Here is a 26,027-nt window from a genome sequence, read left to right as displayed (position 1 = left end):
TCTTAATCTCAGTAAATGAAACCCCCATTCACCTCTTCACACAAATGCAAATCAGTGGTGTCACTCTCCTGTTAAAACCTTTCGGGGGCTTCCTTTCCTTCCTAGGATCAAGATCAACGTCCTTAACTTGGTTTATAGGTCTCTGGGTGTTCTTGGCCTGGACTGTTTCACCAGCCCCCTAACTCTGCACTTACCTTCTTGTTCCCCATGCATCAGTCATAGGGGCCTCCTTTTCAGATTGTTAGAGGAGCAGAACCACTTTATTCCTCAAGGGCTTTTGGGCCTGTGATTTCATTTGTCTGAAATGCTAATACTTATACTCCTCTCCATACTGACACACCAGTAACCATGCTCCCAGCTGCAATAATGCCCCAGACTAAGTCCATAGCTCTCATTCTGTGCTCCCACAGCACCCTATACTGCTTCTTTATAGTGTTTATCATAATTGTTTAATCGTATGCTAATTGTACAGTATTTGACCCCTCAACTAAATTTAAATTCCATGAGTTCAGTGGCTTGGTCTGTCTTGTTCACTATTAGATCCCCAGCATTGAGTACAGTGCTTTACACACAGTGCATAAATACTTACTGAATTACAACCAAAACCAAATGAAACAAAAAAACAAGGAGAAGCTTTATGATATGCTAGAAAAAATCCTAGTTTATATATCAGACTAAATTCTAAGATAACTGTGCTAGATGTGTCACTTTGAACAAGTAATTTTATATCTCTGAGCCTCATTTTATTAATCTATGAATTGAGGAAGTGTGATTTACTGACCTTCAAGATCTTTCAACTCTGATTTGTTTCCCAAAGGGTCTCCTTCTTCCTCTTCTATGCATTTCTTATCCTGTTGACCTTTATTTTTTAAATTTCTTCTCCCACTTGATTCTCATCATTATTTGCTTCCCTATATTCTTTTTTTTCTCTTTACTGTCTATAATGTGAAATGTATCCCTTGATATCTGAACTCTCACCATTTAAATATTTGCTACTATCTCTTGGAAATTTTTAACTTAAAATTGACTATTCACATTGAAATATCATTGAAAGAAACTTGCATGTATGTTCCGGCCAAAAACATTAAGTTGCACGTTAATCTGAGTGAGAGAATATGGAGTAGACTATTGTCCGTGAATCAGTTGTTTTCACAACAGGATTGTGTTTCGTGATAATGTTGTTTAAAGGTTTCATGCAATCTAAATTATCTTTATCTTTTTTTTAAAATATCTTTTTTTAAAATAAATTTACTTATTTACTTTTGGCTGCATTGGGTCTTTGTTGCTGCGCACAGGCTTTCTCTAGGTGCGGTGAGCGGGGGCTACTCTTCGTTGCGAAGCGTGGGCTTCTCATTGTGGTGGCTTCTCTTGTTGCGGAGCACGGGCTCTAGGCATGCAGGCTTCAGTAGTTGTGGCACGCGGGCTTCAGTAGTTGTGGTTCGCGGGCTCTAGAGCGCAAGCTCAGTAGTTGTGGCGCACAGGTTTAGTGGCTCTGTGGCGTGTGGGATCTTCCCGGACCAGGGCTCGAACCCGTGTCCCCTGCATTGGCAGGCGGATTCTCAACCACTGTGCCACCAGGGAAGCTCCAATTATCTTTTAAGATAATGGAAAAGGCTGTGAAAAGTAGGTGAGCCTAGGAGGATTAGAAAAACTTATGTTAGGAAATGATAAAGGCTGAGAGACAAAAGACAAAAAGTTAAAAGATATAAACTTGGCTGTGCACATGTTCTGATGTACTATACATATGATTTTTACCTATTTGTGAGAAAAAATAAAATTATGAAAGTGATGTTAGTTTTTGAAACCTCATAGTTAATTTTATTTGTTGCTATTTGCATTCATTATGCATCTTTAACAGATAATTGTTTCTTTAAATTATAGAACACGTTTGCAGTAGAAAAGGAAAATGTAACTTGTATCTAATACCGTATATATGCACAAATGTATTCACTAACAAGTTTATTAAATATTAAATGATTTTGTATGTTTAGTTTTAATTTAGAAATTTTTGGTGGATTGTATAGGGGGGCTTAAGAATACTTAATATTGGGGGAAATTAATTGGGAGTTTTAGATGGGCCTGAACTGAATTATTCTTTTTCCACTTAAAATCAGAATATAGTCTCCGTTATGTGAAAATTTGCCATCCAACACATTTTCAGAAATGGACTAGATTTAGACAAGAAGGATGTACGTTCTATTTGTGTTGATTGTATTGAAGAGAAAATGCAAAATGCTTCCTTTTACTGCTTTATAGTCTCATATTTTAGTTGTTTGTTTCCCCTTACTCATTTGAGGTCATTGGTTTTTTGATAACAAGAAAGGTTTTTCACCTCTCATGTAAGTCAGCTGAGTTGTGTCAGGACCTAGCTGACTGAATTGGCTTCGTGACTTAGCAGTGAGTGACTGATAGGATTCTTTAGAGAAGCCTGCACATATTATCTCCTTGATAGTTTTCACTGTAAGCTCAGTGATTTGTGGTTCAAACAGGTCACAATTCAGAAAAGATGCAAATTTAGGTCTGTGTTCTATTCCATTTGATACTGTGGAGAGAGGTAGAGCTATTAAAAAAATTTTTAATGCTGCCAAACTCTTGATAAGTTTTATTTTTTAATGCAGTCTGCCGCCTTCTACTCTCGTATAGTGAGATAATGACACAGTATTGGCAGTATAACCAATTGTGAAAACCCCAGAAACTGATCTCTCAATAGTGGTAAGCTATTTACTTTTTTTTTCCTTTCTCCTCTAAGAATCACATTCTTTTAAAAGCTCTACTTCTTTCCCCACAGCAGCTGCCCCTAAAGGAAAGCGATGAGATTCAATTCAAAAAGAGGCAGGCATGGGGGGTATATTAATATAGGAAGAGGTACTAAATATAACAAGAAGATAGAGTATTACATAGTGTTTGAGATTAATTCTTAGTATAGTTTGTTTTTCTACCAGTAACAGGAACATGAGATACAAAAAGGATCTTGAGTTTTGATCATTTATACAACACCATGGCTATGTTTTAAGTGCCAGACTTATATTTTCTTACACTTTTCTTAAATTTGCACAGTGCTTGACTGTTTAAGAAAACTTGCATATAGACCCCCTTTTTTTCCTTCTAAGGATGAGTATATAAATGAATTATTTTATTTTGAGTATTTTCTGTTTTTCTGTTTAGGTAAGAGTATGAACTGTAGATGTGAGTGGACTATTAGGATTGAAGAGCAAGCTGTGATTGACTGCCATTTGTCATCTTAACATGGCATCATTCATAACATTCCATTCAGTTACCCAAACCATATAGTTGCTTTAGCTGTGCTTGGCCCAATGTGGCAATTATGGGACTTATTTCTTCTAATGCATATCTAAAAAGTGAAGGAAAACGAAATGATCTGCTCTGCCTGCTGTTGCATGGCACAAGTGATCAGGTGCAGTGCAAACTGTGTACTAGTGATGTGGAAGGGAGAAGCAAGGTGGAACCATCATAGGAATTGCTTCCCAAACTAAAATTAGTTCTTCTGCAAAGAAAAGTGTTACCTTTATCAAGGAATAGTTGATAAAAAATGTTAAGTCAGTCATGCCTTTAAGGAACTTATTATGTTGTTATCAGTTAAGTGTGATGGAGCAGAGTTAGAATAACCCCTGTGCTTAGCCCCTGGTGCTGCTGAGACTGAGAGTGAGGCAGCAGAAGGGCTGTTTGCAAACCTTAGGCTAAAGGAAATAATTCACCAGAAAGAAGAGTCATATGTTATCTCCTGCTTGTCTTCTCTTCTCTTAAAAAGGGTGATGGTGAGCATAGGGGATTTCCTGACTAGCCACAGGTGATCCATTTTCTGGAAAAAAAAGACACAAACCTGTCTCTTAAGGGGAAAAAAACAACAGTATTTATTGACGATGATAAAATTTAAGATCCAAAACAAAGATCAGTATTTTGGAAAACTTGAATCTGCCCCATGGAACTTGACAGCTTCCCAGTACTTAAAGACTTTTCTGATGATCAAGACTTTCTGAAGATTAATGAATGTGAATTTTTGATATTATGTAATGAAAAGTGTCAGTGTTTAGAAGATCTGCAAAACTAAGTGAACCATTTTTTCCTAAATGATCAATGCAGAGTGCCCCAAAGTCATGCATATGGGTAAAAAGATCCGTTCAAAGGGCAAGGTATACCAATGATTTTTAACTTAACAGAGTATGAAAAGTTTATTGAAGTGGTGTCAAATTCCACAATTTACTTACTTTTAAGGAGCAACTGCATGCCAGTTTTTGGTATAGTATTAGAAAAGGCGAGCCACAGTTACCTGAAAATGCTATTAAAATACTCTTCCCTTTTCCAACTATATATCTGTGTGAGTCTAGATTTTCTACTTATACTTCAACCAAAACAACATAAAGCAAGAGATAAAAAGTTGAAACAGATACAAGAACCCAGCTGTCTTCTATTCAGCCAGATTTTAAAGAGACTTGCAAAACTTCAGTGTCACTCCTCTCACTAATTATTTTGTTTTGTTTGGAAAATAGTTGCATTTCATCAAAAATGTGTTATTTATGTTAACATGCAGTAGGTTTGTTATTGTTGTTAAACGAATAAATATTTTTAAAATTTCTCAGTTTTAATTTCTAATATGGTAAATATTAGTAAATATAACCCACATAAACAAAAATCTCTTTGAAAACAAAGAGAAACAAAATCTCAATTTTAAAAGTCTAAAGGGATCATGAGATCAAAAAATTTTGATAATTACTAGTCTACATGGTAATATCCAGTCTCAAAGAAGCACTTTCCAATGGGATTCATTGAGTAACCGCTGATTCTTTTTAATATCTCTAAAATTATTCAATTTTTGTAATAAGGCCAGCATCCAGTATCCTTATAGGAATGGGACAGCGCAAATATAAAATTTTTTTCCAGTTTTGCTATTAAGATTCTTATTTGTAATTCTAAGGTAGTTATCGTATTCTGTAGTGAATTTTAGATACTAAATGTAATTGGAAGTCAGAAATTAGATGTGTGTCACCAGAGCAGGAGAGAAAGAGGGTGGGAGGGAGGAAAGGAGGGAGGGAGAGGAGGACTGGTAGAATTGGTAAAGTGAAATAAGGCAATAATCTGAGTTTGTCCTGTCAATATAGTCTCAGTAAACAGGCTTTACAAGTGTACTATTAAACCTTCATTTAGCCACGGAAATGAGGACAAGATAGAATGAATAAATTAAATTTATAGGTTTAAAAAAATTTATTTAAATTGTTACTTAAAGTGCCCTTCAAACCTTAATCCAGAAATGCTAAAAAGAACCAAAAAATCCTACTTATTCTAACTTCTTTCTTGTTTTCTTCCTTTTATGCATTCTTATAAAATGATCAAAATGTGGATAATAGAGAGTAGAAAAAAATGTGAAACTATAAAATTTATAACATGGCTAATCAACCTCATAATTTAGACTGACAGAAAAATGTAAAATATAGAAGTATTGCTCCCTATTTCATTCTACCTTTAGCCCTGGAGAGGAGTAATTTGGGGTCCCCAATATGCTTTATGAGACATTGTCTTGTTTCACAATACCATGAAGAAACTAGGAACAAAGCTCCAGTTGGAGAAGGGGAGAGCATTAAGGGAGACTGTAAGAGAATTAACTCAGGATGACACAGGGAAGATAATTTAGGTTTTCTTAAATTCAGTGCTGATGCAGATTTATATTTTATCAGGAAAACTGGGTTTCCTGCTGTAATACAGTTTACTGTATTCTAATTTTATGGACAGAGTCTGTCAATGTCTTCTTGCTCAGTGTGGATCATAAGATTACTATTCAGATTAAATTGCAGGGGGCAGTTTAGGTCACCCACGGCCAACTTACATAAGAAGGTTAGTCATTTGAATGAAAACTTGTCTAGGCCACAAAACCACCACATTTCTACATAAAGTAGGTACATCCCTCTCTGTTGAAGTGGTCTTGGTATTTGACTCTAAAAATAGGCCTACATTGTGGTAAAAATCTAACCCATTTGTTTATCCAAATCATGTGAAGAAAATCAGCTTTGACATGGCTTTTAAGTTCAGGCAAGAATCTTTTATCTGTGTCAAAAATGATTGAGTCAGTTCCTTTAAAGCTTTTTGTGATAATTTTAGGAAAATTTGAAGTATAAAGAAAACTTTAAATTAATTTAAATTCTTGAAATAAAAGAGTTAAGGGTAGGGAAGAGAGAGTTGACGTGGAATGGAGAAGCTATCCACGCAGCATGTACTGGTTGTGCGAGGTTCAGAGGCGATAGAAGCGGAAAAACAAGGGGAAAAAGGAAAAAACAGTGAACTTCTAAGAGTTAGTAACATGTCAAGCCAAGCCCTGGTAATGTTATTAGTTCTTGAATTTTGAGTTATTTTGGAGGGTAGTTGATAAGTTCCCCAAGCATGCAGAGCAACAAGTTTAGATAGACTTTTAGAGAGCAAGGAAGTTAAGCCAGAAGGAGCACTGAAGATAATATTGGGTACATAAGGGGATGCAAGAAGAGAGACATATACCTAATGCCCTAAGTACTAACTTCTTTACTTTCTACAGATCTCCAGCTATAGGTATGCATATTTGAATAATTATAGCATAAAAACATCTAGGAAATCATTTGAATTTCCTTGAAGTCAGTCAATACCAGGAATACCTATCATCCTGTGATAAAAAGACTAAAAGTCCTTAGAAAGTAATAGTAATGAAGATTCTCACCTAATAGGTAAAATGTGCTTATTTATTATTTACAACTCTCCTGCACTCATGGGTGTTTGTTTTCTAATTTCTTCAGTTTGAGGTGCTCCTCTAGTGTAATATTTAAATAGTAAGAAGTAATGTATTTTAAATGTTTCCTGCAGTATATTCCTGAGAGGAATTAGTCCTTCATGGCTAAAGAACTTTTTTTTTTTTTTTAATTTATTTATTTAATTTATTTATTTTTGGCTGTGTTGGATCTTCGTTTCTGTGCAAGGGCTTTCTCCAGTTGCGGCAAGCAGGGGCCACCCCTCATCGCGGCGTGCGGGCCTCTCACTATCGCAGCCTTTCTTGTTGCGGAGCACAGGCTCCAGACGCGCAGCTCAGTAGTTGTGGCTCACGGGCCCAGTTGCTCCGCGGCACGTGGGATCCTCCCAGACCAGGGCTCGAACCCGTGTCCCCTGCACTGGCAGGCGGACTCTCAACCACTGCACCACCAGGGAAGCCCTAAAGAACTTTTAATATATACTGAACTGTCATAAAAGCCTTACTCAATGGATCTAATGTGTACTTATGGTTAAAATATGTTCCAAGTTTTTCAACAGCCCAAATGAACAAACAGTTCATATTAAAGAGTTTTTAAGTGATTTTTTTGGATCTGACCCCTAAAGCAAAGGTAAAAAAAGCAAAAATAAACAAGTAGGACTATATCAAACTAAAAAGCTTCTGTACAGCAAAGGAAACCATCAACAAGATGAAATGGCAGCCTTCTGAATTGGAGAAAATATTTGCAAATCATATATCTGATAAGGAGTTAATATCCAAAATATATGAAGAACTCATACAACTCAGCAAAACAAACAAACACCCAAAACAGTCTGATTAAGAAATGGGCAGAGGATCTGAATAGACATTTTTCCAAAGAAAACATATAGATGGACAAGTATATAATAAGGTGTTGAGCTTCCCTAATCATCAGGGAAATGCAAATCAAAACCACAATGAGATATCACTCACACCTGTTAGAATGGCTATTATCAAAAAGACAAGAAATAACAAGTGTTGGCAAGGATGTAGAGAAAAGGGAACCCTCGTGCACTGTTGGTGGGAATGTAAATTGGTGCAGCCACTATGGAAAACAGTATAGAGGTTCCTCAAAAAATTAAAATGGAACTACCATTCAATCCAACAATTTCATTTCTGGGTGTTTATCCAAAGAACGTGAAAACAGTAATTGGAAAAGATATATACAATAGCCAAGATATGGAAACAACCTAAGTGTCCATTGGTGGATAAATAGAATACTACTCAGCCATTGAAAGAGATAAAATCTTGTCATTTATGACAACATGGATGGACCTTGAGGGTATTATGCTAAATGAAATAAGGCAGACAAATACTGTATGACCTCACTTATATGTGGAATCTAAAAACCAAAACAAAACTCACAGATGCGGAGAACAGAATGGTGATTTCCAAGAGGAAGGGGGTGAAGGGGGGGGTGGGTGAGAGGGTGAAAGGTTTCAAGAGGTACAAATTTCCACTTATAAGTCATGGGGATGTCAACTATAGCATGGTGATTATAATATTGTAGTGCATATTTGAAAGTTATCAAGAGAATAAATCTTAGAAAGTTTGCATCAGAAGAAAAAAAATTTTTTTTGTAACTTTTTATGGTGACAGATGGTAATTAGACTTATTGGGGTCATTATTTTGCAGTATATACAAATATTGAATCATTACGTTGTACACTTGAAACTAGTATAATGTTACACGTCAATTATACCTTAATAAAAGAAAACAAATTAAAGTAACAGGAAATGAGACGTTTAGAAGAGTTGAAACGTTTAACTTTGATATTGTGTGCCTCCACCTTTAAGAGACATGATGGTAATATGTTTAGATCTTTCCTTGAGGAAATTGCCTTCTATGTTTTTAAGATCTTACTGGCCTCTAGTGGTAATATGATGCTGTAGTTTAACCATTTCTAAATCTTACAACTGACTAGAAATAAAGTTATTTTGAAGACATAGGCTGCCAATAACTCACTCCTTCAGTACTGGATCAGCAGCACTCTTGAGTGTACATGCAATATCATCTTCTTCCTAAAGACTGTCTATCTTTTGTTCTTGTCTCTGAGTCACGCCCACCTCTTTCTTTTGAATGATACTAGTTTTGCTCTGAAGTGACCTCCCATTATTTTAGTGCATGTACAGTGGTGATTACTGTGTCAAGTTTGTACTAACAATTCTTCCTAGTGTCTCAGCCCTCTTTTCTTCAGACTATGGGGCAAAATTTTCCCTCTGTATATAACTTTTTATTTTCTTCAGAGGAATTTAAGTTTTCAGTTTACCATTTAGATTTATGTTTAGACCTCCTTACTTTGATTTTGAAGAATCTTACATTTGAACGAGGAGTTTACCAAACATGGCAATGATTTGTCACTTTTGTTTTTTGTGTTTGTCACACAGATGTGAAAGGGCCACCTACCCATCGTCTGTCTTGTGGCCAGTCACCCTACACTGACACAACAACATGGGAGCGGAAGTACTGCATCCTCACAGACAGCCAGCTGGTGTTGCTCAACAAGGAAAAGGAGGTGAGGTGGATATTACTGAGAAAAGCTACTTCCCTTTTCTGACCAAATTCCTGAAATAATCTAGTTTTTATTTGCATCTTGATGAGTTGCATTTATGAAAATGGAGACTTTATGAAGGATACACTCTAAGTGGGTCTAAGGGGCTGCTGATGTCATCATGATGATACGTGATTGCCGCAAAGGCGTGATGTCAACAAGACAGGGCTGGATTTTCACTAAGGAATAGTGAAAGAGATATTGAGTTGAGTAATTTGCAATGCGAATGGGTTGGATTGTGTAGACCTGGCCCTGAAAGTGGTCCAAAGAGGCTATTGGAAATTATATCAGTCTAGCTCCTCGCAAGTAACAAATAGCACAGTCAGCAGATTAATTGAAAGAGGTTTAACAAAGGGACTATACAGAGGCATGGGCAGCATAGGGGACCCATCAGATGGGGATAAAGTACCCATGAACTGGCAACAGCAGAAAGCAGTTATCACCCTAGACCTTCAGGGCAAGGGAAGGGAGCAATGTTTCTGGAACCCAGAGAACTGTAGTTGCATGAAAGGGCTGCATAGCAGTTGCTATGGCTATACACAAAAGAACACAGCCTCTACCAAAACAAAAATGACCAGCAGGGAGGAAGCAAGGGAGAACAGACACACCAGCTCTCTTTCCTGCTTTCTGATTTCTTGCCAGTGTTACCTACTGGCCAAACCTAACTTGAAGCCAAAGGAAAAGATTGCTTTTGATGTGTTCTGTAGAGATTTGTTTCCTGAAGTACAGCAAGGGAGAGAAGGGCAGAGAGTAGATCTGGAGAGGCAGACAGAATGTAATTAGCACAGACATCTAGTTCTAGGTAAACTTTCTGTTCTTGTAAGTGAAAAAACCCTTGAACTTATCATATACTATTATTGCTTTACTCCTCAAACTATTACAGTGTACAAATCCTTCCACATCCAAATAATTCATTTGCTTATTGGTGGTTTATTGGATAGTTGACTTGGTAAGGCCAAAAAACCATCCTACTCCCGAGCTCCACAACATAAAAAAATTAGTATGATCTTGACAAGAAGAGGGATAATGGGAGGGAAGGAGAAGAAGAGATCTCATTCAATGATGGAGAAAGATTAATTGCCAAAAATATATATAAATAACTAGAAAGCTGTAGGTAGAATATCAATTTCATAAGCCATCCCTCTGGAAAAGTTAGTTCAGAGGAAGCAGTGCACAAAAAACACATTTCTTAATTCTAGTCTGTGGATCTCTACCTCCCTTTTCTCTTCTCTCTCTCCTCCCCCTCTGTCCCTTTTCTTTTGCATCTCTTCTCTTACTCAGCATTCTTTAACATCGTAAAGGCAAGATCATAGCAATAAAGCAATTTCAGTTTCTTCTTTTATTTTCATAGGCAGTTCTTCCTTGCAAGGGCCTGGCTAATGTGCCCTCTATGAACTTGGTTATTCTTTTTCTCCAACCATTGAAAAATGTCCCTTACTTTTGTTACCATCTCCCTACCCATGACCGTTTTCCAGTATTGTAATATAATTAAACTTAATTTTATTAAAATAATTCAATAAAGGTCAGCCCTTTCTGGAACAGTATAGTACATGTTGCTTTGTTTCTATTAAGTAGATACATAATAAAAATTGGTAGAGTGAATATTAGTGTAGAATATTTCTAATTATCCAATTTGAATAGACAGATAATTTAACACGTGCATTTAAACCAATCGACTCTGTCAGCAGTCTTTTATCAGAGCTATTAATAAGGAGTGATATGAACATATCATCTGCCATCTTTTTGCCCTTACCTACATTTTATTCAATTAGTAATGTAAGAAATGATATAGCCTAAAGATAGATAGCATAAGGTCAAGAGCATTCCTTATCTAGAACCAAGATATAATACATGAATTAAATATTACTGATCAATTGAGTAATCCAGGCTTGGGCTCCCTTTAGTCCCATAAAATAACTGTCCATGATGAATGATTTCTAAAACAATTTCTTATGTACTTCATCGCTTTTTATGCCAGCCATCAAGAGTAGCCCTAGACATCTGGGGAACCCCTCATTTTCTCTTCTGCATATCGCTCTGTAAATCCTCTTTTCTGTCCCTGCCTTCCACTCATCCTTTCCCACCTCTTGAAACCCTTTGTCTATGCCCTCTGCAACTCACAGTCCATCATCAGCCAAATCAGCTGTTTCTTCCACCCCTTTTCTGAAGCAGTTCCTTAACTTCTTGGTCTCGTGAGAACCAGTAGCTTTCCTGAGGACACTGTCATCTGTGAAGTCCTGTCAAGTGATGGCTGGTTTTTTCCCACAGCCTTCATACCATGCTGCCTGTAGTAGGCATCCTTCTCCTTTCATGGCTGCTTCCTGTCTATTCTCCCTCATTTTCCCTATAAAGCCCAGACTCTGAGTCCCCTGTTGTAGTCATCTTCCAGCCCCACCCCCGGCCCCTGTCATTTCTCCTCATTTCTTGTTGATTTTAGCTCCTGGCTCATTATCATTATTTCCAGCACTACTCCAGCCTTAACTTGTGAGGATTCCAATATCTGCAGAGATGATTCTTTCAACACACTGGCTCTAAGTTCCTTGAACTCCTCTCCTCCAAGAATCTTTTCCTCTACCCTGCCTCATTGCTACAACTTCTCAATATTCTCAATTGTGTGCATCTTACTGTCTGACCTCCTATCTTTCTAGCTCATCCCTTTTTCCAACAGTTTTTCAATCCTTTGGGACCTATAGGCCATTGATCCTGTCACCTTTTCTGCCCCTCATACCTCTGATATCCTCTCTTCCCTCTTCTCCCAGCTTGAATTCCATGGTCAGTCATTTTAATCTTTGCATACTATTTCCTTGCCCTTTTTTTGCATCATCATACTCGCTTGGCAATGTGATAGGTCAGTTAAATCCTGCTCCTCATCTATCCTGCCCTGCTTCCATGCAGCATAATGTGTCTGGAGAAAATCACTCCACCCTGCTGACAGTCTTTAAACTAATGGCTACAAATCTCATGTGAGCCTCTAATGCTGCTTGGCAATCACAAAACATTTCCTAGTCCAATTACTTTCCAACTCTACTGGACTAGTGCTTCTCAATCTATGCGTGGTAAAGGACCAAGTTTTTCCCTACCTCATCATGAACAATAAAATACAATAATATGAATTGTAAAGAAAAATGAAGTTTTAAAAAGACAAAAGTCTAAGTCCAAATTTTTTATTAGATTGAACAAAAATGAAATTACAGTTCAATAATAATGATAACATAGGAAAAGAAGGAATAGAATTACAAAAATTGTACATGTTCATGGAGAGTGTGCTGTGCAATGAGATGAATCCACTGATCACACCAGGCACAATTCTCAATTTCTGTGTTGCTAAATTGTTTATTGTGGACCATTAACAAACAGTTTGCAGAACAGCACAGGACCTTGCACCACACTTGGAGTAGCACAATCCAGGATGATTTCTAAGATGATTTTTCATGCTTCCTCTTCTATTCTAATTCCTTGTCTATTACCCTCACTTATAGCTGATTACTTTGCTGCTTATTTCACTGAGAAAATTCAGCCACTCAAAAGAGAGCTCTTTTACCATGTCTACCCATCCGCCAGCAACTATTTCCTTATACTCTGATTTCCCTCTTTTCACTGTGGTTGGATTGCCTACAATCCAACTGTCAGCCCCTCCCCTTGTGCCCATTCTTGCCTATTCAAGGATGTATCAATAGCAGTTCTCCCTTACCTCTTTTACATCTTCAACTCTCTGTTCTCTACTAGATCATTCCCATCAGCATGCTATTATTTCTCCCATCTTAAAAGAAAAAATGAGCCTGCATTAATCTCACTTCTACCGCCAGTTACCACCCCTTTCTTTGCTTCCCTTACCAGCAAAAATTCTGGTAACTTCTAAACTCACTGTCTCTAATTCTTCTCTCATTCTCTCTTAAACCTACTTCATTCATACTCTGACCTATACCACCTTGTGAAAATTGCTCTTGTTAAGCTCACTGGTGACCTCCACATTGCTAAATTCAGTGGTCAGTTCTCACTTCTTATCTTACTTAATCTGTTAGTGGCATTTAATGCAGTTGATCACTCATTCCTTCTCCTAGAACCACTTTCTTCACTTGGCTTCCATGACACTGTGCTGTCTTAGTTTTCTTCCTGTCTCTCTGGCAGTTCCTTCTGAGTCATCTTTGCAGATTTCTCTTCTACTCTCCAAATCTCAACAGGGGAGTGCTACAGAGTTCAGTCCGTGGACCTCACTTCTTTAGGAATCTCATCCAATCTTATGACTTCAAATACCCTCTAAAGCTGATGATCTTAATTTTTTATCTCAGTCCTACACATCTCTCTTCTCTAGACTCATATATCCATCTGTCCATTATACACCTCTACTTGGATATGGCTTCGTCACTGTTTTAAGCACATTGGGCATGTTCCTGCCTCAAGACCTTAGCCTTGGCTTTTCCCTCAGATATTTGCATTACTTACTTTCTCACCTCCTTCAACTCTTTGCTTGCATATCACCTGCTCAATAAGCCCTACTCTGACCAACTTATTCAAAATTGCAACCCCTCCCTGTATCTCCATTCAGAACTTCCGATCTAATTACCTGGCTGTATTTTTTTTCCCCTATAGCATTTACCACCTTCTAAAATGCTATATAATTTATTTATTATGTTTATTGTCTCTTTTATATAAGCTTTTAGGGCAGGGATTTTGTCTTTTTTTCAGTGCTATATCCCTCAGTGCTTAGAACAGTTCCTGACACATAAGTAAATTCTAACAAATATTTGTTGAATAAATTTTGAAAAAGCCACATTATAAACTTTGATTCCTGAATATCCATTTTTTAAATTTAAGTTTGAGAGGAGACGAACCTTCTATCTTTTCTTTTTTATGTGATAAGTCTTCCCACAACAAGAGGTGTAATTACATATTTTTTCTAAGACTGGATAATAAAAGAGGGGAAAAATAATCCATAAGATGCTTTTCCATTGTTGAATATGAAATTCCATCTTTATTTATTGAGCATCTGTTAGGTGTAAAATATAGTGGTTGCAAAGATGCAGTTTGTCGGGAACACATTGAGGTAAATTAAAAGTTAAAACTGTTCAGAACTAGATACAGAGGTGGTGGTTGCACAACATCATGAATGTACTAAATGTCACTGAATTATTCACTTTACAGTGGTTAATTTTATGTTACGTGAATTTCACCTCAATACAATTTTTTTAAAAAGATTATTACATTACCACAAGGGAAAGATTAACTAAGATATTGCCTGGGGTGGGTTATCGTTTAAAGTAGAGAATGCCAAAAAAGTATCTACAGATAAATTTATGATTGAGCCATGTCTTTAGGGACAAATAGAAGCTCACTTGGAGGAAAAGAAGGGAAAGATATTCCATGTATATATAAAGATACAAAGTCAAGAAACATCTTATATCTCTTTGGCAAACTGCAAAATGTTCAGAATTCTTGGAATATAATTTGCAAGAGGAAAAATGATAGCTGGCAAGAGCTGAATAATAAAGTACCTTGAAGGCCATGCTAAGGAATTTGGACTTTATTCTAGAAATGATTTGGACCATGGAAAGGTATTTAACAGGGCAATGACATCATCACATTTACTTCTTAGAAAAGTAACTCTGTTGATCACGTGGAAAATTGAGTGAAAGGGATCGGAAGGAAATAGATGAGTTATGTTATTGCAATAGACCAGGTAAGGGATGACAAGTTTATGCAGTTTAATGCCCTGAGACAGGTATGTTCTACCACTATAAGTTGGAGAAACTGGATTAAATCTCTAGGATAAGAAAATGTTAAGGCATTGTTATACCTGCTACTTGAATTTTATTTAATATTCTGTTAATTTCATGATAGGAAAAGTTTAGAAATCCTTTTTTTTTTTTTTTCCTTCTTTGTGGAAGGACCAGAATATGCTGTCACTCTTTTTACCTTCCACCCACATTATCATGAAGAATATAACTCTTATCTTTGGAGTTTTGCGTTGAACAATTTAGAATTCCTTGAAACAAGGACTTTAAGGAATTTCCTGCTAAAATTATCTTATAAAGCTGTTTTAAACCTTAACCAACTAATCACAGGGGTGTTTATTGCTGTATTAATAAGATCAATTAAGAGGGTTCTGTAAGGGTTTAAACTGAATCCTTAGCCAGGCACTGTTGGAATGTGGGAGGATTATATTAGTCTAGTATCACTCATGTATTCACTGTGTGGGATCTTTTAATGCTGTCTCTTAACTCTGCATGTTTCCTGTCAGAAATGGGAAAAAGTTTGCTTGGGCAATGTACATGGGAAGAGTGTTAAGTACACTAGTTTCCAAAATGGGAATGTAACAGAAGAGTAGATCTGGGCAGAATGCTGAAAGAGGTGCCAGGAGTATCACCTTGAGAAATGATTCACTGATTCAGTAAATTGCTTCATGCAAATTGTGCCAAATAGACATTGCTTATGTGTTATGAATTTACTTCCCTGCCCGGATGCCAGGATAGGCCCCAGCTGGCTTGGCACCAGCCCGTTCAAAGAGGACGTAGGAGGCCATTTGAATTCCATTTTGCTTGCAAGAGATAAGACCAAATAAACTAGAGATTAAGGAGTTGAGGGAAATGGTAGAGAAGATAATCATGAACTCCCCAGGGTGCAGCCAGTATAAAAATACAAAAGAAAGCTGAATTTGTGAGCTCCTTTCTTTTGGCAATAACAAGGCATTAAGAATGGTAAATGTGGCTCCTTTTTTCTTCAGTCAGACTCTACTTTCTGTATTTGGAATTTTAAAAGCTTGATGCTAGTGTAAAGGCAGCAAGGTAGTAATAATGCAATTTCAAAATATTTTAAAATATTTTTCATGATTTTGGAAAACAGTATTTACACTCAGATATATTGATGAAAATAGCAGTTAGGCTTTGTGCAAACAGCTAAAATCAAGTATTATTTATCCTGGGGTAAACTACCCATGGCATATTTCGTTCAGAACTACTTTCAAGTTATTCAGCAGATGCATAATGTGCCCCTGTATGTGAATTCACTGTTAGGAGTTACAAAGAATAAGACACAATTCTTTCCCCTCTCCCCAGTACCAAATTTGGTTGTGGGAATAGGAAAAATAATTTTAAAATGGCATTTGATAAATAGCACAAGTAAACTGGATAGGATAAAAGAAAGAAATCCATTTATTCTAAAGCACTGTAGTCTGTGTCATTAAGATGCTATTGACAATGGGCAATTACCAAAGGAAGCTTAAGAAAGGAAGGGGATCAAAGTTATGTGTTATGAATATTAATCTGTAAGATGTATTGGAAGAGGGAAAGGTAGGAAGGAGACAGACCAATTAAGAGACTACTATTCCTCTGATCTAAAAACTTGAATTGTTTCCCAGTGCTTCCTGAATTATTCATGGCCTGGTATTAAAGCCCTCCCATGTGGTTATAATATATTTTGGTGTTCTCCCACTTCTCCCCCTTAAGAGGTTGTAGCTAAATTGGCCTACTCCTGGTTCCAAATACAGTAAAAAAATAGTATGCCTACCAACTTCTTGGCTGATGTTATGTTATTTCCTTTGCCTAAAATGGCCCCCATCTCTACCCATCAAATATTCATTTATTCATTTGTGAGTTGGAGCTGTTTTAAGGTTTGGAGATTGACTGGTAAGTTAAGCTGTTAACTTATGTGGAATTAGTTGCACAAATGAATAATTATGATTCCATGTATAAGTATAGTGCCAGAGAAAGATCTATTATTGGAGGAACCTCAGGGAGGTGTACCTTAACCTCCCTTAGGGAACTGATAGAAAGGAAGGTTCCTGGAAGAAGCAATGCCTGTCCTAAGCCTTAGGATGGTTAGGAGTTTACCTTGCAGGTATAGAATAGAAAAGAAAGTGAGAGAAAATATTTCAGGCTGAGAGGACAAACTAAGCAAAGGCATTGAACTACAACATAAGGAATATGTTAGGGAAATGCAAGCAATTTGGTGTTCCTAGTATGTAAAGTCTAAAGCTGGTTACTTATACAGTGGCCAGATTGTGGAAAACCTGGTATACTATATCAGGGAACTTGCACTTGCTCTGTAAGACATTAGTTTCAAAACACTCTCTTAGCAGAACAACGCCTTTTGTAGAAAAGCTTATGCAGAAGCCCTGTACAACAGATAAACTCCAAATTATGCTCTGGTTGAAGCAGAGAGATATGTCCCTTGTCACATGCACACACAAACATACCATCACTTCTTTGAAAAACACTGCAAAGGAAAGCAACTGAAGGCCTTTAAGTCTCAGAATGACTGGTAAGTCAAGCTGTTAACTTATGTGGAATTAGTTGCACAAATGAATAATTATGATTCCATGTATAAGTATAGTGCCAGAGAAAGATCTGTTATTGGAGGAATCTCACGGAGGTGTACCTTAAATGATTATAATTGCGTTTTAGAAATATTCTGGTAACTATGTGAAGGATAGATTTAAGGGGCAGAATATCACCAATGAAGAGACTGTATTAGTAGTTTGGATAAGAGAGAATAAGAGGCTTTTGACACCAGCTGTGATGGAGTAACTGGTACAAGACTAGCCCTCCCATTGCAAACAAAATAAGACTGGACCAAAAAATATATATATAGCAGCCAGAGATTGGTTCAACATGGTGGAGTAGAAGGACCTGCGCTCACTCCCTCTTGCAAGAGCACCGGAATCACAACTAACTGCTGAACAATCATCGACAGGAAGACACTGGAACTCACCAAAAAAGATACCCCACATCCAAAGACAAAGGAGAAGCCACAGTGAGACGGTAGCAGGGGCACAATCACAATAAAATCAAATCCCGTAACTGCTGGGTGGGTGACTCACAAACTGGAGAACACTTGTACCACAGAAGTCCACCCACTGGAGTGAAGGTTCTGAGCCCCACGTCAGGCTTCCCAACCTGGGGGTCCGGCAACGGGGGGAGGAATTCCTAGAGAATCAGACTTTGAAGGCTAGTGGGATTTGATTGCAGGACTTCGACAGGACTGGGAGAAACAGAGACTCCACTCTTGGAGGGCACACACAAAGTAGTGTGCGCATCGGGAACCAGGAGAAGGAGAAGTGACCGCATAGGAGACTGAACCAGACCTACCTGCTAGTGGTGGAGGGTCTCCTGCAGAGGTGGTGGGTGGCTGTGTCTCACCATGAGGACAAGGAAACTGGCAGCAGTTCTGGGTAGGACTCCTTGGTGTGAACCCTCCCAGAGTCCGCCATTTGCCCCACCAAAAAGCCAGGTAGGCTCCAGTGTTGGGTCGCCTCAGGCCAAACAACCAACAAGGAGGGAACCCAGCTCCACCCATCAGCAGACAAGCAGATTAAAGTTTTACTGAGCTCTGCCCATCACCAGTCCCTCCCATCATGAAACTTGCACAAGCCTCTTATATAGCCTAATCCAACAGAGGGCAGACAGCAGAAGCAAGAAGAACTGCAATCCTGCAGCCTGTGGAACAAAAACCACATTCACAGAAAGATAGACAAGATGAAAAGGCAGAGTGCTATGTACCAGATGAAGGAACAAGATAAAACCCCAGAATAACAACTAAATGAAGTGGAGATAGGCAACCTTCCAGAAAAAGAATTCAGAATAATGATAGTGAAGATGATCCAGGACTTCGGAATAAGAATGGAGGCAAAGATCGAGAAGATGCAAGAAATGTTTAACAAAGACCTAGAAGAATTAAAGAACGAACACCCAGAAAAATTAAAGAACAAACACACAGAGATGAACAATGCAATGACTGAAATGAAAAATACACTAGAAGGAATCAATAGCAGAAAAACTGAGGCAGAAGAACGGATAAGTGACCTGGAAGACAGAATGGTGGAAGTGGAATTCACTGCCGCGGAACAGAATAAAGAAAAAAGAATGGAAGGAAATGAAGACAGCCTAAGAGACCTCTGGGACAACATTAAACACAACAACATTCGCATTATAGGGGTCCCAGAAGGAGAAGAGAGAGAGAGAAAGGACCCGAGAAAATATTTGAAGAGATTATAGTCAAAAACTTCCCTAACTTGGGAAAGGAAATAGCCACACAAGTCCAGGAAGCGCAGAGAGGCCCATACAGGATAAACCCAAGGAGAAACATGCTGAGACACATAGTAATCAAATTGACAAAAATTAAAGACAAAGAAAAATTATTAAAAGCAACAAGGGAAAAATGACAAATAACATACAAGGGAACTCCCATAAGGCTAACAGCTGATTTCTCAGCAGAAACTCTACAAGCCAGAAGGGAGTGGCATGATATACTTAAAGTGATGAAAGGGAAGAACTACAACCAAGATTACTCTACCCGGCAAGGATCTCATTCAGATTCCATGGAGAAATCAAAAGCTTTACAGACAAGCAACAGCTAAGAGAATTCAGCACCACCAAACCAGCTCTACAACAAATGCTAAGGGAACCTCTCTAAGTGGGAAACACAAGAGAAGAAAAAGACCTACAAAAACAAACCCAGAACAATTAAGAAAATGGTAATAGGAACATACATATTGATAATTACCTTAAAACTAAATGGATTAAATTCCCCAACCAAAAGACACAGGCTCGCTGAATGGATACAAAAACAAGACCCATATATATGCTGTCTACAAGAGACCCACTTCAGACCTAGGGACACATACAGACTGAAAGTGAGGGGATGGAAAAAGATATTCCATGCAAATGGAAATCAAAAGAAAGCTGGAGTAGCTATACTCATATCAGATAAAATAGACTTTAAAATAAAGAATGTTAAAAGAGACAAGGAAGGACACTACATAATGATCCAGGGATCAATCCATGAAGAAGATATAACAATTATAAATATATATGCACCCAACATAGGAGCACCTCAATACATAAGGCAACTGCTAACAGCTATAAAAGAGGAAATCGACAGTAACACAATAATAGTGGGGGACTTTAACACCCCGCTTACACCAATGGACAGATCATCCAAAATGAAAATAAATAAGGAAACAGAAGCTTTAAATGACACAATAGACCAGATAGATTTAATTGATATATATAGGACATTCCATCCAAAAACAGCAGATTACACGTTCTTCTCAAGTGCGCATGGAACATTCTCCAGGATAGATCACATCTTGGGTCACAAATCAAGCCTCAGTAAATTTAAGAAAATTGAAATCATATCAAGCATCTTTTCTGACCACAACGCTATGAGATTAGAAATGAATTACAGGGAAAAAAACGTAAAAAAGACAAACACATGGAGGCTAAACAATACGTTACTAAATAACCAAGAGATCACTGAAGAAATCAAAGAGGAAATCAAAAAATACCTAGAGACAAATAACAATGAAAACACGACGACCCAAAACCTATGGGATGCAGCAAAAGCGGTTCTAAGAGGGAAGTTTATAGCTATACAAGCCTACCTAAAGAAACAAGAAAAATGTCAAGTAAACAATCTAACCTTACACCTAAAGAAACTAGAGAAAGAAGAACAAACAAAACCCAAAGTTAGCAGAAGGAAAGAAATCATAAAGATCAGAGCAGAAATAAATGAAATAGAAACAAAGAAAACAATAGCAAAGATCAATAAAACTAAAAGTTGGTTCTTTGAGAAGATAAACAAAATTGATAAGCCATTAGCCAGACTCATCAAGAAAAAGAGGGAGAGGACTCAAATCAATAAAATCAGAAATGAAAAAGGAGAAGTTACAGCAGACACCGCAGAAATACAAAGCATCCTAAGAGACTACTACAAGCAACTCTATGCCAATAAAATGGACAACCTGGAAGAAATGGACAAATTCTTAGAAAGGTATAACCTTCCAAGACTGAACCAGGAAGAAACAGAAAATATGAACAGACCAATCACAAGTAATGAAATTGAAACTGGGATTAAAAATCTTCCAACAAACAAAAGTCCAGGACCAGATGGCTTCACAGGTGAATTCTATGAAACATTTAGAGAAGAGCTAACACCCATCCTTCTCAAACTCTTCCAAAAGATTGCAGAGGGAGGAACACTCCCAAACTCATTCTATGAGGCCACCATCACCCTGATACCAAAACCAGACAAAGACACTACAAAAAAAGAAAATTACAGACCAATATCACTGATGAATATAGATGCAAAAATCCTCAACAAAATACTAGCAAACAGAATCCAACGACACATTAAAAGGATCATACACCATGATCAAGTGGGATTTATCCCAGGGATGCAAGGATTCTTCAATATACGCAAATCAATCAATGTGATACACCAGATTAACAAATTGAAGACAAAAAACCATATGATCATCTCAATAGATGCAGAAAAAGCTTTTGACAAAATTCAACACCCATTTCTGATAAAAACTCTCCAGAAAGTGGGCATAGAGGGAACCTACCTCAACATAATAAAGGCCATATATGACAAACCCACAGCAAACATCATTCTCAATGGTGAAAAACTGAAAGCGTTTCCTCTAAGATCAGGAACGAGACAAGGATGTCCACTCTCACCACTATTATTCAACATAGTTCTGGAAGTCCTAGCCACGGCAATCAGAGAAGAAAAAGAAATAAAAAGAATACAAATTGGAAAAGAAGAAGTAAAACTGTCACTGTTTGCGGATGACATGATACTATACATAGAGAATCCTAAAGATGCCACCAGAAAACTGCTAGAGCTAATTAATGAATATGGTAAAGTTGCAGGATACAAAATTAATGCACAGAAATCTCTTGCATTCCTATACACTAATGATGAAAAATCTGAAAGAGAAATTATGGAAACACTCCCATTTACCATTGCAACAAAAAGAATAAAATACCTAGGAATAAACCTACCTAGGGAGACAAAAGACCTGTATGCAGAAAACTATAAGACACTGATGAAAGAAATTAAAGATGATACCAACAGATGGAGAGATATACCATGTTCTTGGATTGGAAGAATCAACATTGTGAAAATGAGTATACTACCCAAAGCAATCTACAGATTCAATGCAATACCTATCAAATTACCAATGGCATTTTTTACGGAGCTAGAACAAATCATCTTAAAATTTGTATGGAGACACAAAAGACCCCGAATAGCCAAAGCAGTCTTGAGGGAAAAAAATGGAGCTGGAGGAATCAGACTCCCTGACTTCAGACTATACTACAAAGCTACAGTAATCAAGACAATATGGTACTGGCACAAAAACAGAAACATAGATCAAGGGAACAAGATAGAAAGCCCAGAGATTAACCCACGCACCTATGGTCAACTAATCTATGACAAAGGAGGCAAAGATATACAATGGAGAAAAGACAGTCTCTTCAATAAGTGGTGCTGGGAAAACTGGACAGCTACATGTAAAAGAATGAAATTAGAATACTCCCTAACACCATACACAAAAATAAACTCAAAATGGATTAGAGACCTAAATGTAAGACTGGACACTATAAATCTCTTAGAGGAAAACATAGGAAGAACACTCTTTGACATAAATCACAGCAAGATCTTTTTTGATCCACCTCCTAGAGTAATGGAAATAAAAACAAAAATAAACAAGTGGGACCTAATGAAACTTCAAAGCTTTTGCACAGCAAAGGAAACCATAAACAAGACGAAAAGACAACCCTCAGAATGGGAGAAAATATTTGCAAACGAATCAACGGACAAAGGATTAATCTCCAAAATATATAAACAGCTCATTCAGCTCAATATTAAAGAAACAAACACCCCAACCCAAAATGGGCAGAAGACCTAAATAGACATTTCTCCAAAGAAGACATACAGACGGCCACGAAGCACATGAAAAGATGCTCAACATCACTAATTATTAGAGAAATGCAAATCAAAACTACAGTGAGGTATCACCTCACTCCTGTTAGAATGGGCATCATCAGAAAATCTACAAACAACAAATGCTGGAGAGGGTGTGGAGAACAGGGAAACCTCTTGCACTCTTGGTGGGAATGTAAATTGATACAGCCACTATGGAGAACAATATGGAGGTTCCTTAAAAAACTAAAAATAGAATTACCATATGACCCAGCAATCCCACTACTGGGTATATACCCAGAGAAAACCGTAATTCAAAAAGACACATGCACCCGAATGTTCATTGCAGCACTATTTACAATAGCCACGTCATGGAAGCAACCTAAATGCCCATCAACAGATGAATGGATAAAGAAGAAGTGGTACATATATACAATGGAATATTACTCAGCCATAAAAAGGAACGAAATTGAGTCATTTGTTGAGACGTGGATGGATCTGGAGACTGTCATACAGAGTGAAGTAAGTCAGAAAGAGAAAAACAAATATCGTATATTAATGCATGTATGTGGAACCTAGAAAAATGGTACAGATGAGCCAGTTTGCAGGGCAGAAGTTGAGACACAGATGTAGAGAATGGACATATGGACACCAAGGGGAAAAAACTGCGGTGGGGTGGGGATGGTGGTGTGCTGAATTGGGCGATTGGGATTGACATGTATACACTGATGTGTATAAAATTGATGCCTAATAAGAACCTACAGTATAAACAAACAAACAAAACAACTAATACTAAACTTTCATTGGGTTATTTGCATGGAAATATGTTAATATAAATGTTTCAGACATTACATGAAATTTCTAAAAATCTTATATGTTCTGGTATAATGTTATAAGTAATAATCCTAGTTATTACTTTAAGATGTATATCTCAGAAACAACTAATTTTCTTGTCAACTGCATTATTATGAACTTTCATCAAATCTTTAACCATGGTCATTTTTAAGTCTTTTGTCATTTACAGACAGTTCTGGGTGTACTCTGATGATTTTGCAAATATGTTCCTATAAAAGGGTTTCATCTTCAAGAAATTCATGGAAAAGACTCTGACAAGTAAAGGTTTCTGGTAACTGACTGTACTGCTGAACTGAATGAATAAGCATTTTCAGAACTCTAATGAAAAACTGATGAACTCATAAAAGTGCTAACAAAAGATCAAGATGAAAAAAAAATTAATTACATGGGACTGAGTGAACTGATGAGGATGAGTATAATTTTTGTGACTTTCTGTCTGAATTAAAAAAAAAAAAATCCCACAAGGACTCAGAGGCAAAGAATATACAAATCAATTTTCACTGCAAAGTAAAGGAGCTGTTGCAGTGGAGGATTACTGGACTGAATGTCAATATTATGACATAGTATGAGTGTGTTTCATGTTTGGTAATTGCAATCATTGTTGCTTTTGTTGTGGTCATCCATGTACAATGCTTGGTGTCAGTCTATTTATCTCTTGTAAAAATAAAATACAGTGTGTGTGTGTGTGTGTGTGTGTGTGTGTGAAAAAAAATAAATAAATAAATTACTTTTAAAAACCCGTGGGGGAAAAAAAAATGCAAACAGCTATAAAAGAGGAAATCAACAGTAACACAGTAATAGTGGGGAACTTTAACACCTCACTTACACCAATGGACAGATCATCCAAACAGAAAATTAATAAGGAAACAAAAACAGCAGATTACACTTTCTTCTCAAGTGCACATGGAACATTCTCCAGGATAGATCACATCTTGGGTCACAAATCAAGCCTGAGTAAATTTAAGAAAATTGAAATCATATAAAGCATCTTTTCTGATCACAACGCTATGAGATTAGAAATCAGTTAGAAGAAAAAAAACACAAACACATGGAGACTAAACAATACGTTACTAAATAACCAAGATATCACTGAAGAAATAAAGGAGGAAATCAGAAAATACCTAGAGACAAATTACAACGAAAACACCACGATCCAAAACCTATGGGATGCAGCAAAAGCAGTTCTAAGAGGGAAGTTTATAGCAATACAAGCCTACCTCAAGAAACAAGAAAAATCTCAAATAAACAATCTAACCTTACACCTAAAGGAACTAGAGAAAGAAGAACAAACAAAACCCAAAGTTAGTAGAAGGAAAGAAATCATAAAGATAAGAGCAGAAATAAATGAAATAGAAACAAAGAAGACAATAGCAAAGATCAATAAAACTAAAGACTGGTTCTTTGAGAAGATAAACAAAATTGATGAACCATTAGCCAGTCTCATTAAGAAAAAGAGGGAGGGGACTCAAATTAGTAAAATTAGAAACGAAAAAGGAGATGTTACAACAGACACCGCAGAAATACAAGGCATCCCAAGAGACTACTACAAGCCACTCTAGGCCAATAAAATGGACAACCTGGAAGAAATGGACAAATTCTTAGAAAGGTATAACCTTCCAAGACTGAACCAGGAAGAAATAGAAAATATGAACAGACCAATCACAAGTAATGAAATTGAAACTGGGATTAAAAATCTTCCAACAAACAAAAGCCCAGGACCAGATGGCTTCACAGGTGAATTCCATCAAACTTTTAGACAAGAGCTAACACCTCTCCTTCCCAAACTCTTCCAAAATAAAGCAGAGGGAGGAACACTCCCAAACTCATTCTGTGAGGCCACCATCCCCCTGATACCAAAACCAGACAAAGATACTACAGAGAAAAAAAAATTATAGACCAATATCACTGATGAATATAGATGCAAAAATCCTCAACAAATACTAGCAAGCAGAATCCAACAACACATTAAAAGGATCATACACCATGATCAAGTGAGATTTATCCCAGGAATGCAAGGATTCTTCAATATACGCAAATCAATCAATGTGATACACCACATTAACAAATTGAAGAATAAAAACCATATGATCATCTCAATAGATGCAGAAGAAGCTTTTGACAGAATTCAACACCCATTTGTGATAAAAACTCTCCAGA

At 37.1% G+C, this 26,027-nt stretch overlaps 1 protein-coding gene across 4 annotated transcripts in view; it reads left to right on the top strand.

The window, feature by feature from the left end:
* Positions 1-26,027, top strand: part of RASAL2 (RAS protein activator like 2) — a 389,073-nt gene that overhangs the window by 173,397 nt on the left and 189,649 nt on the right. For all 4 annotated transcript variants that reach the window (XM_082366722.1, XM_082366723.1, XM_082366726.1 and 1 more), the window contains exon 2: positions 9,148-9,275. In XM_082366722.1, coding sequence (XP_082222848.1) covers positions 9,148-9,275 — 128 coding nt within the window. The remainder of the gene's footprint in view (positions 1-9,147; positions 9,276-26,027) is intronic.

This window comes from Balaenoptera borealis (genome assembly GCF_965194805.1).
Source record: "Balaenoptera borealis genome assembly, chromosome: 1".
Lineage (NCBI taxonomy): Eukaryota > Metazoa > Chordata > Mammalia > Artiodactyla > Balaenopteridae > Balaenoptera > Balaenoptera borealis.
The sequence above is the reverse complement of the archived record's forward strand: the minus strand, read 5'-3'. Positions and strand labels throughout refer to the sequence as shown.